Raw genomic sequence first — 18,583 nt, 5'->3', positions numbered from 1 at the left:
ACACCTTTTATAGAATGGCTGGCAGGCAAGAGTCCAAAGGTCTGTATTTTCAATTTTTTTAAAAAATATATAATTCATTTCACTAAGTCTATCAACCAAACAAAAAGCTGATGCAAAACAAGGAAGCAAAACCCATTATTGACAAACAGATCAAGCCCAGTTTTAAAACCAGAATATAGCATGATCAAATGAAGCAAAGAGCAAAGAGTATCATGCAAGTTAAACACTAGAGTGTAAGTGTAAACATGGCTTTCAAAAAAAAAAAATAGATAGATGGAGAAGGGACTCTTAGAGAGCCAATCCTGATGAGTCATTTTCTCTAGGAACATAGGTGCTGTCAGAGTGTTTATCAACATTTTGGATGACATGGATTAGTTGCTTTCCAGCACTACAATCTTCAACTCTAACAAATTTGAAGCCTTCCAAATCCAATGCTCTTCTTATCATTACTCTACTAGGTCCCTTTCCTATTACGGCATAACTAATAGCATAATCCTATGCATGTTCACTCAGAAGAAAATCCAAGTGTGTTTCATGGAGTTTAATTCAAGGAAAGTACGCATAGAAACGCAGCCTAAATGTGAAAGCTTGCAAAGTGGCAACCATGTGTGCAGTGATATTGGGCAGAACATTTTTCAAGATGGAAATTTTCCCAACACTATATTCCACAGAAAAAAAATCCATTTCTAAAAAATGTGTTGTTTTATAAAGGTAACATAATGGACACAATCCCAGTAAAACCAGGCAATTTCAGGTGACTATCCCTATGAAGCATGCATTTACATTACCGCTTTGGGTACACGCTAAAATTCATGTTCTCGTTGTTGTTAAAAATTAGAATGTGTTTGAGATGTGTATGCTATTTATCTGCATTTCTTGAACTATTACCAAATATTCCAATTAAGATAGTATCAATTTGTTCAAAATAAATCACATCAGGGCCCGATTTGCACAGCACAGGTAAGTCAAACTCTGGCTTACTGTGAACAAGCAAGCATATCTTTTCCCAGAGTGCAGAGAAAACCAGAGTGTTGGTTTCACACATGTGAACTATCAAATGCAACTTCTTCTCATAGTTAATTCGGAGATAAATGAACCACAAGCACTGGTTTGTAGGTTTCCACCCACTTGGGAATAGCAGTATGGACACAATTTTAACAAGATATGTGAATTGGGCCTATATGTGCTTTATTTTTTTTAAAAAAATCCAAATGAAAAATATCAGTTCAATGTCAGCTATTAGAAAAACCTTTGAGATATTTATACAGCATGTAAAATTAACGTGGTGTATTTTAACATTTTGTTTACTAAATATAAGCGAAACATGCTAAATCAGAGCCTAAAACACAACTGATTTAGGAAATCAAAGGCACTTCTGGAAAACCCCATCACTGTATGATCAGACATCTGTATACTGTTCCAATTCATGAGAGTTTAAATAAATGTGTGAACAACACCAATGACTGCAAGCATTCACATGAAAGAATGGAGAGTATGCACAAACTAGCAGTGTGAACAGCATGAACGGGTTTTCACACATTGTCCAATAGTCGTGAATGTGCATAAGTCAAAGATCTTTAGCTCTAGGTCTAGAACAAGGGTGAGGGACCTGCAGCCCTGAAGACACCATGATCCATGGTTATGGATGAAGGCAGATGTTAAGTCCAACAATATCTAGAGCAGGGCATCCAATTTTTCATACTAAGTGGGTCGCAAGAGTACTTCAACATGGAACCTGTGCGTCATACACTGCCTTGTCATGCAGGCACGGGGAAGGCCAAAATTTGACGCACACACACCCAGCTTTTGTGCTGCCTTCCAAAAGCCAAATAACTGGCCTTTGAAAGGAGAACTGAGACTCTGGCAGCATTCTGGAGCCCTCCCACATCCTTCCCAAAGCTGGGAAAGCGGTAACTAGGCTTTGGAAAGGAGTTGGAGGGACTCTAGGACCCTGTCATGACCCTCACACTGCCTTCCTAAACCCCAGTGGCTCACATATCTATCTTTGGGTAGCCAAAATGAGGGCTTGGCAGGGGGCATAAAATGCTGTCGAGGACCAGCTAAAAAGGTCTCCATGGCTGCTCACTGGACCACCCTGGTCTAGAGGGCCACAGGTTCCTCAACCACGCTCTGGAATGCTCTGAAGATGTTCAGTGCAGGAGCAGGGTTTTCCATGTGAGTTCTGACACACAGACCACAAATATTATCCTTATTGATGTTGGCAGTTTGGACAGAGTCTCCACACACCTTCATTTGAGTTTGCAGCTTTCAGGGCTTATGTTCGCTTTACACTAATCCCAAACTTTAGATTTCCTACCTGCTAGCAAAATAAATAAATAATAGTAATAATAATACTAATCTACATTTCCTAAGTAATTGATTTAAAAAATGACACAGAGATTCTGAAATACTATTATCTCCTGTAGTCAGTAACATAAAAAATACATTTTTAACTTACACAGGACCAATCTAGAAAAAGTTGGTCTCGTTTAGGTGTAACTAACTCTCCCTACATTGGGAGCAATGCAAGAAAGACATACTTCTGCAGTTCCGTGGTTTTTATAAAGTACATGTCTATGAAATTATATCAAAAGGCTAAAATATCTAGGACTTCCTGTCTGACCATGTGCTAATCCACAATGTGGTTTTTAAAATTTACAGTTTGTAAAAATATATCTATACTGTACATTCATTTATATTCATATTATGATATATGCTGTTGCTTTCCTTGCCAATCAAGGACATTTCTCATGGTCCATTAGCACAGTGTCTGCCCTTAAATTTACTTCCTCCCTATCTTATTATGTGCATTTATGAATTAAGGAAAAAGATTAATTCCAATTAGATGCCAGTTTCATCTCACAGTTAAAATGTATTTCTGAACAGCATGAGCTATCAGCTCCTTCATTATGTATATGTATGTGTGTGTATATATATATATATATATATATATATATATATATATATATACACACACACATAAATATCAAACACAACAATGTTCTCATTGGTTTCACCCCAGTATTAGTGCCATTCTTTTTAAGAGAAAACCTAAAATCAGAGTTGGCATTCTTTGCCTGTGCTATTTTCATCTCCATCCTCTTCCCTAACGTCATCACCTCCATTTTATTGGCATAACATTTATAGCTCATATAGAACCAGGTTAGGGATGGAAAAACTGAACACAACCCAATTAGCATTTTAATTCCGAGTTTCTATTTCTACAGCAAAACGACTAAACCCTTTCATTACATTTCTCAATTCTGAAAATACACCTTTAAAAAAAAAAATCACCAAAATGAAAATGTGCCTTCCTTGATCCCCTACTCCACCCCACACACCATTTTATGCATTTTTCTTTGCTGAGAATATCTTGCATCTCTATGATAAAATTAAAGCAATCCTGGTTGATTACAGTAGCTTGCTCTCCCTTTTAAAATTTACAAATCCAATTAAATGCCTATTATTGTAAAGCTATACAAAGCATACAGTAGAGGCTCTGTTTTAATTATATGCCCTATATCCTCCTGATTAGCTGAGATACATCTACTGCATTGGAACTGTGCTCTCTTATGCCCATTTTGATGAATATTCAACATAAAATCAGAATTTAGGTTTACTGAATCAGTAATTATGCCATCGTCTCCTATAAAAGAATTGGATATCACAATATAGATCTGAGATGGAAAGATTAATGTAGGTTTAGTAACAGAACTAGTGTTGCTACATATGAAACATAATTTATTTAGTATACATTCTAGCGTCAAAAATTAATCTTACAGCAAAGATGGTTGAACAGGTTTGATACCCCGGCTACATACCAAGAAAACCAAAAGGTTACATAAATAATGCAAAATTAAATTACTAATGGATATTAGAAGCAGATTGACAGACAAAATGATTGTTCTAAAAACACTTCTGAGTCATTTTGTCCTTACCTGCAGGCATGAACCATTACTGCATGCAGTGACTGCTCCATTTCCTAGCACAGACTTGAAGCAGCATCACATCTCTCACACGGAATGTGACTAATTCATAGGTTTGCAATTCCTAAGCTTTTAGCAAAGGACACTCCCTTTCAACCTAACATACTGCTTTTAACAGAATTTATTTTCTCCTAGCCTAAATTCAAGTACAATCCTATTTTAAGTGACATTATCTGATATATGCATGTGTATGTATGTATGTATGTATGTACGTGTGTGTGTGTGTGTGTGTGTGTGTGTGTGTGTGTAACATCTCTCAATCTAGATTTAAGAATCAAGATGCTTTCATGGATGGAAACACACACGGAAACACACACACACACACACACACACACACACACTGCAGCAACAGTATAAACACGTATGTACCAGACGATGTATTATGGATTTGCATGCTGCACAGATTAGCCCTCATTTTTTAAAAAAAAACATGAAATAATAAGCATTTGCCACTGTCGCAAAGCTTAACCAGCAACAGATTCAGTTAATAGATTACAATGGCAAGCATGCAATACATCAACACAATTGGCACACTGGACAGGAAAAATACCCTATACTGCGTCTTAGCATTACTACACCATTAATTGTTCATGCAGGAGATGTAGCTGTACCTTTCTGAAGAGGACGACTTCTCAGAGTTAACTGACATCAGCAGCTCAATCTTCTGCTTGATTTCTGGAAAAATCAGAAAATATTCACAACCAAAGACTGCCTGCCCTTGTTTTCCAATGCCTTATTCGAGAGAGATCTTTCCCCCTAATAATCCCCTTTGTTCCAAATGAAGCCACAAGATTCACTGTACTTCTGCAGAGGCAGATTCTATGGTGCTATAAAAGAAAAAGCTCCAGAGGCATCAGGCCTTGCTAAACTATGCACATGACTGTTTATGAAAGCAGGAAGTACCATTTCTTTTACACAGAGGGGTGTTTCCTCTTTTGAGGTTGAACAGACATTTACCAGATGATTCTGAGAACAGACTGCATGCAGAGGCACATACCAGCTACTACGGAAAATCCAACAAATGGTTTATTGAGATACACAGCGAGACAGCAAGAAATCTTTTTGTTGAAATATGCCACCGCTTCAAGAGATTCCAGGTTGGGGGAGGGGGACTGAATCGCTGTCACAAGGAAGGTGTTTACATGTTAATATATGGATTGGAAATATGAGCAGTATTCAATAACCTGCATTTCCAGATTCATAGGGCACCAAATCATGAAAGTAAAAAGAAATATTTTCTCCCATCTGAAGCGTCCCCCTTCTAATGCTCTCAACCAACAGCAACACCCTCAGACATGGGCTGGCATATTATATTTCCCCATGCTGAAATTGTCTGAGAACACCAACTAGATGTTAAAAGGATAATCAATTTTACTCTCTTTTCTGGGAAGGGTGGGGGAAGGGAACTGCCATACCATCTGTGATTTCCATGTCAAAATCAAAGCTTATACATTTTTTTAATGTTTTCAAATGTTCTATTTTCTAAGCGGTTTCTCATTAGTTTTTATGTCAACTGTATGAAAATTGCAGCATTGAACTACACACTTAATATGTATGAAATATGCTTCAAATGTTAACAGGTTTCCTGCAAAACATACTGAAACATTCAGCAACATCTCAATATGCTAGATACCTAGAAAAATAACAACTAAAAATGAATTTCAGCGAGGAAGAGAACCAGTCTTAGTGCCAACTATGGCCACATTGAGACCATACATTTATTGGAAGTGATACCCCTTTGAACAGTCATGGCCTCTCCCAAATAATTCTGGGAGTTGTATTTTGTAACTGGGGTGATAGCTGTTAAGAGACCATTATTTACCTTACAGAGCTGTGATTCCCAAAGTTCCTTGCAAAGAGAGATTGTTTATTAAACCCCTCTAGGACCCTCTGTGAGGGGAATAGGGGTCTCCTAACAGCTCTAAGAGGATGCGGGTGGCACTGTGGGTTAAACCAAAGAGCCTACAGCTTGCCGATGAGAAGGTCAGCGGTTCAAATCCCCGTGAAGGCGTGAGCTTCCGTTGCTCGGTCCCTGCTCCTACCAACCTAGCAGTTCAAAGGCACGTCAAAGTGCAAGTAGATAAATAGGTACCGCTCTGGCGGGAAGGTAAACGGCGTTTCTGTGCGCTGCTCTGGTTCGCCAGAAGCGGCTTAGTCATGCTGGCCACATGACCCAGAAGCTGTACGCCAGCTCCCTCAGCCAGTAAAGCGAGATGAGCGCCGCAACCCCAAAGTTGTCCATAACTAGACCTAGTGGTCAGGGGTCCCTTTACTTTTACCTTTAACAGCTCTATGCACACTTAAACTACAGCTCCCAGAATTCTTTGGGGAAACCCATGACTGTTTAAAGAGCTTTAAATGCATGGTATGATTGTGGCCTATGTTAAGCACATAAGTTTGACATGGCACAATTCTTTTTTACTTTTAAAATGGAAGCCCGAGGGAGGACAATTGGGATTAGGACTCTAGGGCTCGGGGTCCATTATTTTCTCCTGTGTGGTAGTCCCAACAAATAACCACACACACACACCCCTCTGCAACCCTGAAGTTACTTCTCCTAGGAGGGAACGCTACTGGTGCCACTGGCATCATCCCTCCCACGGGGCGGGGGAATCTATTAGGATCGGAGTTTTCAAGCCACTCCTGATTCCCCCCACAGCCCCTTTTCTAAAAGTTAAAAACATTCATACAGTAACCTATCTGTTTAAGGTAAGATTCAGTTTGGACCAAAGATGGGGAATAAATGACTAGGTAGCAACAGTTCTAAAGAAAATTTAAGAAATCTAGTAGGCACCAACTAATTGTTGACGTGCAAAAGTTCAAAGACATTTTAGATTACATTCAAAGAAGTACTGTTCCGAAGATTCAGCAAAAAGCATTGTTCAACTCAACAGTTATCAACCCTCATTGTGAGAACAGTGGTACCTTGGTTTACGAACTTAATCCGTTCTGGAAGTCCGTTCTTAAACCAAAGTGTTCTTAAACCGAGGCGTGCTTTCCCATAGCAGCGGGGGACTCAATTTACAAATGGAACACACTCAACAGGAAGCGAAACATGTTCTTATTCCAAGGCAAAGTTCACAAACCAAAACACTTTCCGGGTTTGAAGCATTCTTAATCCAAGTAGTTCATAAACTAAACTGCTCTTAAACCAAGGTACCACTCTACTGTGTTCACTTTCAAGTGCTACATTTAAAATGATAGACAGCTGGAAAACACTAATAGAAAAGCTACACATATGGGTTTAGCTTCAATCCACTCAAGCAAAAGTTGAATGAACGAAGTCTGCTGATCCAACGTGAGGGGGGCAGGAATTCTGTCAGCTCAGAAATATTTAAGAAGGAGAAATGAGGGAGAAATAAAGAGGTAATAATAATTTATTCCATTCAGTAAAAGACAGGAAACTACCCTTTACATTTTGAATTTTATTCCTCAAGGGCAACTAAAAATAGAATCATAGAATTCGAAGGGACCATGAGAATCATCTAGTCCAAACCCCTACAATGCATATACATAAACCACGACCCTGAGATTAAGAGTCTCATTCTATACGGATTGAGCTATCCCAGCAGTCAAGAAACCATGGATTCTCTTTCCGAAATTATCGATTATTATTCTCTTTCCGAAATTTATTTTGTGCCTCAGCCCAGCTGATGGCTCCTGAGGGTTTAACACCACACAAAGCAGGTCCTGGAGGTCTGCCCTCCCCTAATCTATGAACTGCTAATCAAAAGTGGATTTCTAACCTAATAAAGGAACGAGCATAAGGAGACCCCATTGGATCAGATCAAGGGCCCAGCTAGTCGAGCATTCTGTTCTCACAGTAGCCAATCAGAAGTTTGTGGGAAGACTATAAGCAGGTCCTGTTTAAAAGCATTTTCCCCACTAGTGATTCCCAGAAACTGGCATTTAGCACCATAAGGCCTCCAACAGCGGAGACAGAATATAGCCATCGTAACTAGAAGCGTCTGATAGGCTCATCCTCTTTTAAAGCCATCCAGGTTAGTGGACCCAAGTTCATGTTATGGGAATGAATTCCATACTTTTGCTATGTACTGTGTGAAGAAATACTTCACTTTGCCTCTTCTGAATCTTCCAGAAATAAGCTTTATTGGATGGTCTCAGGTTCTAGTTTTACGAAAAAGGGAGAAAACACATCTCCCTATCCACTTTCTTCACAGTATGCATAATCTTACACCTCTACCATGTTATTTGCCTTTTTTCTATTAGAAAACAACCCAAATGTTTTCAATTTTACTCACAAGAAATTTGTTCCACTACAATTTAGGTTGCCCTTTTCTGAACTCTGCCCAACTTTACAATGTCCTTTATGAGATGAGACATTCCCAAGAGTGGTCTTAACATAGATTTTTTATCACAGCATTATTATATTGGCAGGTCTATTTTCAATCACTTTCTTAATGATCCCTAATATGGAATTCACCTTTTTCACAGCTGTTCCAACTACATTGAGCTATCCACTATGACCCCAAGGTCCTGTTTCTGGTAAGTCACCCCCAGTTCAGACACCACGAGTGTATATGTGAAGTGAGGATCTTCACCACACACACACACACACACAGTGTGCAACCCTTCATTCTTGTTTACACTGAATCTCATTTGCCATTTTACTGCCCATTTACCTCCTCACAATCTCTTTTTCTTTCAACAACCTTGAACAATTTGGGGGGATCATAAAACCTGGCAACCTCATTGCTCATCCCTAACTCTTGGTCATTACTGATCATATCATCTAAACACCCCCAGAGCAACACTGTAGAAAAAGTAATACCTATACAGTAACTTGCTCCTTAGTCCCATTATACATGTATACTGGAAACCTACAAAGGCATTTTATTTACCTAGTAGTAACATGCATGTAAAAACCAGTTTTCAGTCTCAAGATCAAGGCAGAACAATCTAACAGTAGGAGAACCAAGAAAGAAAGACTGGTAACATATCTGACTTTCTCTTAGTTTTCAGAGATAGGTTGAAAAGGTTTTAGGATGCATTTAAAAAATAAAAAAGAAGAAAGCATTGTGGTAAGTATCTTAAAGAGTAGGGGAGAAATTCACACTTCCTGAAACAACTCAAACTGCAGCTATCATTCAAGGGAACACCAAAATAAGTCAATGTCTTATGTACCCTATCAGTGGTTGAACTCAAGTTGTTACTTTACAAGCTACTACCTTCTGCAATGATTATTTGAATCCATTAAATACTGAACTCAAACATGTTATATGGTTTGATATACAGTGTGATTGCTTTTTAAGAGTCCAAATAGAGAATGAGATAAATGAATACATAATGTAGATTATGAATTATCTACAAATTGTACTATTTAAGATAACAGGAATATCAGTGAATAGCAGAAAATAGTTTGAAAGTGGTTGATAGTTATACAAAATGCTGATGGAAGCTATTTTTTCAGCATAATCTGAGACTACAAAGCCATATATGTTATAAGTTATATATTATAACTGAGGGTTTTGCAGCATGCTCAGAGTTGAGATGGGTCCTCTGAGGAGACAGGTTGTGCCATTTATCCCAGCACTGGCCGACAGGAAGCAAAACCCTGAGAATGAAGTGTCACAGAACACATATGGTTGCTCACCCATAATGCTCTTTAGAAGAGCAGCCCACTACAAGAAGCTGCCTGCATGTCTGGCACAGGGGACAGCCAAAAAGTTATCAGGAGGGCTATAGCATGCAACTTAGCTGGTGTCCTGAATAATTCCTGAATAACAAATCTGGTGTAGATTTTTAATTCACATACAGTTCAATTGTACAACTGGATACCCAGATGAGTTTAATGGTTTGTTGTTGTTGTTTAGTCGTGTCCAACTCTTCGTGACCCCATGGACCAGAGCACGCGAGGCATTTCTGTCTTCCACTGCCTCCCGCAGTTTGGTCAAACTCATGCTGGTAGCTTCAAGAACTCTATCCAACCATCTCGTCCTCTGTCGTCCCCTTCTCCTTCTGCCCTCCATCTTTCCCAACATCAGGGTCTTGTTTAATGGTACTTGCTCCCAAATAAGCAACCACAAGGAAAAAGCCTAAATCTCTGAACAGTAGCATTGACTATGGTAGATTATTTGCAGGTTATCTGCAAATATTAGGTCTACTTTATACAAATGTCCTGCTCATGGGCTTCCCATAGACATCTGGCTGGCTACTGTGAAGGTAGGACTAAGGCTCTGATTTGTTGCTCTCATCATTCTCAAGAATGAATCAACCATGCTGGCTAGGGTTGATAGCAACTGGAGTCTATTATCATCTGGAGGGTCTCTGGTCTAATCAGCAACATGAGTCTTATGTTCCTAATCAGCAAGCTCCCTTAAATTAGAAACAGGTTGATCGGGATCCTGTGCATATGGACTCTGAAGAAAGTCCCACTGATTTAACAGGGTTTATTCCAATGTAACTCTGCATAGGTATCAGAAGACACAAGGAAACCTGGTTTGTAGAAGTACAACCCCTGCCCAAAACACCACAACGAGCACTGAAAACACTCAGTGGACATGAAATACTGACAGACATAAACTTGAGTAGCAGAATTCTACACAGCAACGTTTTACTGCAGATTCACTTTTTTAATGTAAAGTCATCATTCTGGCCTTTTGTTACAGTAATTATATAGCTTTTAATAAAATTCAAATACAAAAATATATGTACATTTTCTGGTACAAACCAAACTCTGCATATGAAGTTGTGGGTTTGGCTTTTGCTTCTGACAATAAGGTCTACCCAATTTTATTGCTGCATGCCATACTGTAGTGGAATTAGGATTTCCAGCAGGCTGTTAGAAAATAATGACTGATAACCATGCCTGGACCTGTTTTGCAGCTTCTGTTTATACATGAGACCACAAATCAAACAGGAAATGGCCACAGAAAGCTCCTGACAGCATTAGTAAGTAAGTAGTAAGTACTTTACCTAAAGATATATATATTAAACATTAAACAGGAAAAAAACGTTCCTATTCTCCACTCTGGAGAGAGAAAAAACAAGTTACAAGAAGAACACATAAACAACCTCCAGAAAGAAAACATTCCTATTCTTGCAGGCTTTGGCTAATTAAAACTGTACAGACATTGTTTATTCCTATGGTATGTATTTATTGTTTTTATATTGTAAACCACCCTGTGTTCCTTGGATGAAGGGCAGTATAGAAATGTAATAAATTAATTAATAAATACTATTTAGATAAACAAATAGGAAATATCTGACAATGTCAATGTTTTATTGGAAGCAGATGTTTGTTTGGATTACAAGTCTGGCTCCTACAAAATTATTCATTTGAATTAACTACAAAAAGCGGCAACACATGCTGGCTTAATACAACACTGAAATGTCATAAAAGTTTGAGACATTTTTCCATGCAGAAAAACTAATTTGCCCTTCACCTCCCAAGAGCTTTGGGTTGCATCGTGCCTCTGCCTCTCTGGTTTAGCTTCTCTAGTAAGCAGACCAAAAACTGTAACTGGAGCAAACCCACAGGGCATTTTGTATAGTCCTTGTTATTCCTCTTAAGCAATCGATTATGCATAGTTAACCCAAACAGAATGTCTAAGAAGTAAAAAAAAACCACAAAAAACTGTGTATATTGAGTTCATAATTATATCATCTCATTATAGACTTCCTGATCTTAGCTACCCTTTTTAATTAAAACTATTTTTTTTAATAGCAAGAAAATGCCAGAGGAAAATTAGCAGCTAGTGTTTTGGTGGTTCAGCTAGATATGAGGTAGCAGTTGCTTGGAGTCGCAAACAATTTCCATGGTTCACCTAAAACTCCTTAAAATCTCATCTATTTAATTCTCACCTCACCTCTCCAATTAGAACCAGCACAATCACATCCATAATAACCCTAGTGGTGGAGCAGTAAAACTGCTAGCATGTTTGCAAAGCTAAGCAGCGTTTGGCATGGTTTCAAATTGGATGGGGGACTGTGTTGAAATTCCTGCATTGCAGGGGGTTGGTCTACATGACCCTTGGGATCCCTTCCAACTCTACAATTCTATGATCCATGATCTATGTTTACTTGGAAATACCACAATTTAATGGGCTTCAAACCCAGGTGAGTGTGCTTAGAATTTAAGGGTATTCAATTTTGGCTAGATAATGGTCCACAACTCCAACAGAATTGGGGGGAAATTAGAAAGTTAAAACTTCAAAATAAGCATTTAGCAAATTATCAAGATCATGATTTATTTATTTTTAAATACACCTCATACATATCACACCCAGAAGTTTCTTACATGCTTAACAGTTTCAACAATTCTGCAATAAGATCTGAAAATAAGGACTTATCCGTAAGGAAAAGGTGATGGTGACTCATTTTTTGTAAGGTGCTGTTTATGGTTCTGTAACACATTCAGCTAAAACAATCTGAAGAGAAGGGGCACTGATACTTAAGGAACAGATACAGAAAAATAAAGAAGAAAATAACATGTTGGAAAGAAGCATTCCAACTTCCAAAAAGGTATATCCTGAAGCAATATGGAATAGATGAAGAAGCGACTGCTTTTACTAAAAGCATTTATCATTAGATAAGATCCACACGTTTTTAGAGTTGGCAAAGGTAGAAATAAGCAGAGGTTAGCCTGTCACAATCATGCTCATTTTCTTCCTGAAGCACCTTAAAAATGGATGAGGAAAATAATGCTAGTTATGGAGCTCTTGAGTAAAATTGAGATCTATTGGTAAGTCAAACACTTGGGTACAGAAAACAATTCAAAAAAGTTTGTGATAAGAACAATGTTGTGAAAATTAAATCTAAGGAGGAGACTATGCTGAGAATGAATAGGTAGAGAGCACAATGCCATATGGATAAGGCTGCTCATGTGAACGAATTGTGGCTTCTTTCAGAATAAAATTCAGGTGATGCATGCAGGGAAAAGAGACAGAACACAATGCTTGCATTAACATTGGTTGGCCTAGCCCCTATGTGTTCTCATTTCTCCTTCAAGCAGAATGAAGACCCAAGAGAAATTATTATTGGTTTCCAAGACTATGGCTTTATTCCTAAACAAACTTACTTGGGAGTAACACAATGAAAAAAGTAGGGTTTACTTATGGGGACATAGGCTGTCACGTTCATGTCATATAATAAAACAGGGTGGTCCAACCTCGCATGGCCTTTTTTTGGTAACCCCAGACATGGCAGGGAACAGGAAATAGTGGTTCCTGGGATGGTGGTGGCATTGGGAAGGAGGCATCAAGGCTCTGACAGGGTCCCAGAGTCCTCTCACCTCTTTCCCAAAGGCTACTTAGCACTTTTCCAGCTTTAGAAAGGTGGTAGAAGAGCTCTAGGATCCTTTCAGAACCCTCACATCTTTCCCAGTGTCACCACCATCCCAGGAACCACTTCCTGTTCCCTGCCCTTCAAATTGGAAAAGTACCTAATAGACATAATCAAGATAGAAGACAAAGCATTGATCTCAAGGTCTGGATCCACATTACAGCCTCTTGCATTTGCAAGCTGGTGCAAAAGCTAATGATGCTCATGAAGTCCAATGTATGGAACACCACACTGTAAGTCCCTTGTTTATAATGCAGCTCCATGCAACATGGCACTAAGGTGCATTAAAAAAATATATTTTGTTTGATTTACTGTTTGTTTTTATTTGTATAGTTTGACTATTTCACTGCTTGCTCCCCTGAGCTACTTTAAGAGGAAGGGTTGGGAAAGCAATTGAATGCACAAATAAATAAAAATAATAGGAGGAGGGTCTACCCTTAACATGCAAGTTCCAGAATATACACAATGTAAACCAAAGTAGCCAACGAGGTGCCCTTCTAAGATCCATCAGTCCCAGCCAGCACAGCTAATGCTCAGGAGTTACAGGAAACGTACTCCAAAACACATGGAAACCATCCAATTGGCTACCCCTGATCTAAACCACAATTAAACAGTAAAGCTAAAACAGCATAAAACAAAATTCAGACATAAAGTAGCAGCAGTGACAGAAATTCAAATGCACAATACACCTCACCCTGCTCAAAAAGTCTGGGCAAAGAAGCGTGTCCTTCACCTAACAGTGAAACTACATCAGTAGTCATAAGTACCTTCCACTGTTGGAAACTGAATGCTACACTAGTGGAATCTTGGTCTGATCCAACAGGGTTCTTGTGGGTTTTTGCGAAAGGCTGCGAACATGGGGCTATACAAATTTATAATCGTGTCTGAACTTTGATAGCTCATTTACACATATAATTCACCACCCAAATGATTAATGTGTGCATGCATGAACCATTCTTTCAATAGTGAAGAGTAACAAGCACAGAATAAAGTATTTAAATGTCTGTAAGAGCTAAAAAAAGTAACTAGATCAGCATCCAAGGTTATCTCCAGATGGAGAAACATACGTAATATGTAGTGAGGTTATAGGAGAACTTGGGAGAGTTTGAGTCCTTGTTGCTGATGAAATACATTTTGATAATGATAATTAGCTTTACCTAAGAACATATCAAGGAATACAGAGCTGTTTTGTGAATTTTCCATGATGCCTGGGCTCTGAGGATTCAACGTGCTTCTGTATTGTTGTGGGTGTCCTTCTCCCCAGCCATTTCTTCCTTCGATCTTCCTCCCTCTTTCCATGTATTTTCTCTCTCACTGTTCTGTAACCATGTGAATTCTTCCTGAACTTACTACCTTGCCTGAATACTTAACTGACAAACCACCCTTTTGTTCACTGGACATATTGTGACATCAGAAGGTGCTGGGGGCAGTTTATGAAGATGTAGGCCCTCACATGCAGGCTTTTTGCATATGTATTAAAGCTACCCTAAGTAGCACCTTAAAGACCAACTAAGTTAGTTCTTGGTATGAGCTTTCGTGTGCATACACACGAAAGCTCATACCAAGAACTAACTTAGTTGGTCTTTAAGGTGCTACTGGAAGGAATTTTTTTATTTTGACTATGGCAGACCAACACGGCTACCTATCTACTACAGCTACCCTAAGGTTATTGATTTCTGTATGAATTGGAGCATTGTATTAATATTGGTGAGTCTAGCTCTATATCATTTCTCTGTCATTGTTCGGCTACGTCCTTATGGAAGGTCTCTTTAAAAATTATTTTATGGATTCAGCAAGCTCCACTGATGTCAAAGGCAATGATACCTTTAACATAGGGTGTCTTGCCTGTTTCCTACTATTGATCAGAAGAGCGTAAAAGGAATTCTGGAACTCAGCATGCAAGAGGAAGTTCATATAATAGAAGTAAAATTCCTAAAACATACTTATTGGGGGGTGGGGATCTCTGGATTTGTTCCAGTAATGAAACTTGTGTGTTTCCATTAAATCTAGACTGGCCTACCCTTCACTTCTCCCTCTATGTTTTTCACAGTGACTTCTCTCTTTCTCTCTGCCAATCATTTATCATTAGTTCTGGGAAATGTCTGTATTTTAAGATGTGTGATATATGGCATCTTGCTATGTGTAACATGTAGTAAGGAATACTGACCTTTTCTACCTCATAAATAGTGGGACCTGAAACCAAAAGTTGCAGTATATTCCTTCTAGACCACCGTATTTTTCCGTGTATAAGACACCCCCATGTATAATACACCCCCTATTTTGGGAGACTCCAAATTAAGAAAACACCCCTCATGACTACCCGTGTATAAGACGAGCCTCAATTTTAAACCTATTTTTTTGGTTTAAAAGAACTAGTCTTATACACGGAAAGTTCGCTTGCTTAGGGTTCCATAAGAAGAGCCCTGCTCCATCAGAACAAAGGCCCATCTAGCCCATCCTGTTATCACAGTGGCCAGCTAGTTGCCTATGCGATTCGCACAAGCAAGGTCTGGGTGCAACAGCGCTTTCCCCACTTGCAGTTCCCAGCAACTGGTATTCAGAGGCACACTACCTCCAACAGAGGAAGTAGAACTCAGCTACTGTGGCTTGTAGTGTCAAGAATGCAAACCAGAACCAGAGAGGGAGGGCAAAGAGACAAAGGCAATGGCACCAGTTTTCAAAAGTGCCTTTTTAATTTCGTCTATTCACAAATTCTCAATCATACAACATGTCCACACACACACTCTGCAGGGATACAGCTACCAAAGATGGTTGCTCTGTCTTAACTAGCTGGCCAGTCTAGTAGCAGAGGGATGAAGCGGGGCGATAGTGAAGCTTCACATTGGTCCTTGCGGTGCTGCAGAGGTCTTCACCCCAAAGTTCTTATATTCTCTCTGTCCTTTCGACTGATGTGTTGGCTGTAGGGTTCCTTTTCAATTGTGAAGGCTATTATGTCTTACCTTATCAGGGTACCTTTACGCAAATGGACACAACCATCCAGAAACATGATATTTCTTCTTCTTCCAAAGAAGGAAGTTAATAAAGTCCTGTTTATAGCCACAAGTGACTTTTTTTCTTTTAGCAACCCTACAGAACCCCAAGTATTTAGACATCCATCTCATATATACAATAATTTTTTCTCAAGTTTTACTGCCTGTGTAACTTTTTCCAAATGCTGTTTAAAAAAAGCACATGAACCTGACCTTTAAAGAGTTTGTAAGTAAACCAATTTTAACTTACCAGGCCACCCACGACAATTGGGATGAAGCACCCGCTCAGGTGGCAGAAGTGTAAGAGGCAGCACTCTGCCCATTCCACTGCTTCTGCCACTGAGAGGGAGGCATTCCCAGGTGTGTCATTGCTGCTCATCTTCCTCACCCTCGGGAGGAAAAGCCAAGTGAGTGGCAACACTCTGAGGAGCACCTGGCTCCTGCTGGATTCAGCAAGAGCCAGTGTGTGGCAGCAGTGGGGCACAGGAGGAAGCAATTTCCATTTCACCTCAGATGGCAAAATGGGAGGGGACATCCTAGCCCAGCTAGTTCACACCAAAAATTGTGACACAGTCACTCAAGATGATTGACAGTTTAGAAAAAGCCTTTGGATTTACAGAGATAGCAATGTCCTACTAGTTCTTTCCATTCCACTAGGTTTCCATTAAGTTGACAATAGATATACTCTCCTCTAAGACCAAGCTCTCCAGCTCACCTGTCTTGGCTCTGTGGCTTATATAAACAGCCTCTTTCGCCAAACATTTTCAGCACATATGTTTTACCCTAAGGTATAATTGCTACAATGTGCTCCTGCACCCTCCATGCCCAGTTTTACCCCTCTCCACTTTTCATTTCTCCTCTAATTCTTGGGGGATCATTTGTTCTAAACTGGTTGCTCCTTAGTTCCCATTGCCTACCCCCTGCAATCAGTTTAATAGTTGCTCTAACTTAAAAAAAAATATCAGTATCAACGTTCCAGTTCCAACCCTGTTTGAGCAGAACCTGTCCTTTTTCTACAGACCTAGCTTGTCCCAAAATGTTCCCCTGCTTCTAAGAAATCCAAACCACTCCTCCTGGCACCATTTCATCCATATACTGAGATGACACAGCTGTGCCTGTCTAGCTGGCCCTGCACATGGTATTGCTAGCATTTCAGAGAAAGCCACATTGAAGGTCCTGGCTTTCAACATCCTTCCTAATAGTCAAAATTTCACTTCCAGGACTTTATAATTCCCCACATCATTGGTGCTAAAATGCACCATGACCACTGACTCCTTCCTAGCACTATCCACCAGGCTATCTAGATGTCATGCAACATCTGTAAAATCCTGCCAGCATGGCCAACAACATGGGGGGGAATGACAGCTTCCCCACCTCTGCTTTAAAACCCACATCTGGCATATCTGGGAGACATTTTCTCTCATACGTCACTTCACTGTCTGTTGCTACACTTGCACTGTACTTCCCAAGGGAGCTCAGCCTAGTTACTTCCCTGGCATTACTTTATCAGTCAAGTTTAAAAATAAAAAGCTTTGCCAAGGCTTGAGTGGAAATGTGCCAGATAGTAATTTCAGGAGCTGACTATCGGGGACTATTGATGTTAACATTTTTCACCACCGATTTATTGGATTTTTATTGGGTGTTTTTTATTCTCTTCATATCTGCATCGCATTTTAAAAAATAGTAAAACATCTCAGCTGCCTTCAGGAAAAGAACGTGTGGTTCATACAATATTTCAACTAAATAAACCTGCCATCTGTACTGCAAAAAATTTTCGAAGAGAAAGCCTGAACCAACAACTTAATCTCAAATAACAACAGATTAGCTAAGATAAGTAAAGGTTGTAGTTGCCATGGAACACTGCATGATGTCACTGCACTGCCATGGTAATCTCTAGGGAGACATTTATGCTCCTCTGGCCTACTTATTTTAAAACTCCCATCAATGATATAGCACCATGCTGATAGCACCCCCACATTAGCATAGAGAGAGACAATTCACATATGGCGATAGGGGAAAAAACCTCTGAATTGCTCTGGGCAGCCACACAAAGAACAAACTGCCAGGCTGTGATACACCATAGTGCCCTCTAACCAACCTTCCACAGCCTCTGATGGCAGAGAATGCCTTTCATCCAAGCAAGTAAAAATGTCTGGCGATCAGATGGCTTATATTTTGCGAGACTTGCAGCCAGATCGCATACAAAGTTAGATATGCCTAAACTCTCTCTTGGCACACCTAATTATTCATACTATCAGCTGCTACCACAGCAGCAAAAACAGCCTGAACAGTGCACTGAGAAGG

At 39.5% G+C, this 18,583-nt stretch overlaps 1 protein-coding gene across 7 annotated transcripts in view; it reads right to left on the bottom strand.

The window, feature by feature from the left end:
- SRPK2 (SRSF protein kinase 2) overlaps positions 1-18,583 on the bottom strand; it is an 83,214-nt gene that overhangs the window by 47,499 nt on the left and 17,132 nt on the right. For 2 of the 7 annotated variants that reach the window (XM_081211568.1, XM_081211567.1), the window contains exons 1-2: positions 14,447-14,641; positions 4,598-4,661 (exon numbers count right to left, since the gene is read on the bottom strand). The exons of 3 other annotated variants lie outside the window; for them this stretch is intronic. In XM_081211568.1, coding sequence (XP_081067694.1) covers positions 4,598-4,661; positions 14,447-14,588 — 206 coding nt within the window. In that variant the 5' untranslated portion in view covers positions 14,589-14,641. Of the gene's footprint in view, positions 1-4,597; positions 4,662-14,446; positions 14,643-18,583 lie in introns of those variants that run through there. 2 more of the 7 variants (XM_081211566.1, XM_081211571.1) reach the window with 2 other exon arrangements.

Source organism: Podarcis bocagei, assembly GCF_964188305.1.
Source record: "Podarcis bocagei genome assembly, chromosome: 10".
Taxonomy (NCBI): domain Eukaryota; kingdom Metazoa; phylum Chordata; class Lepidosauria; order Squamata; family Lacertidae; genus Podarcis; species Podarcis bocagei.
Note: the sequence above shows the minus strand (reverse complement) of the source record. Positions and strands in the feature narration are given on the sequence as shown.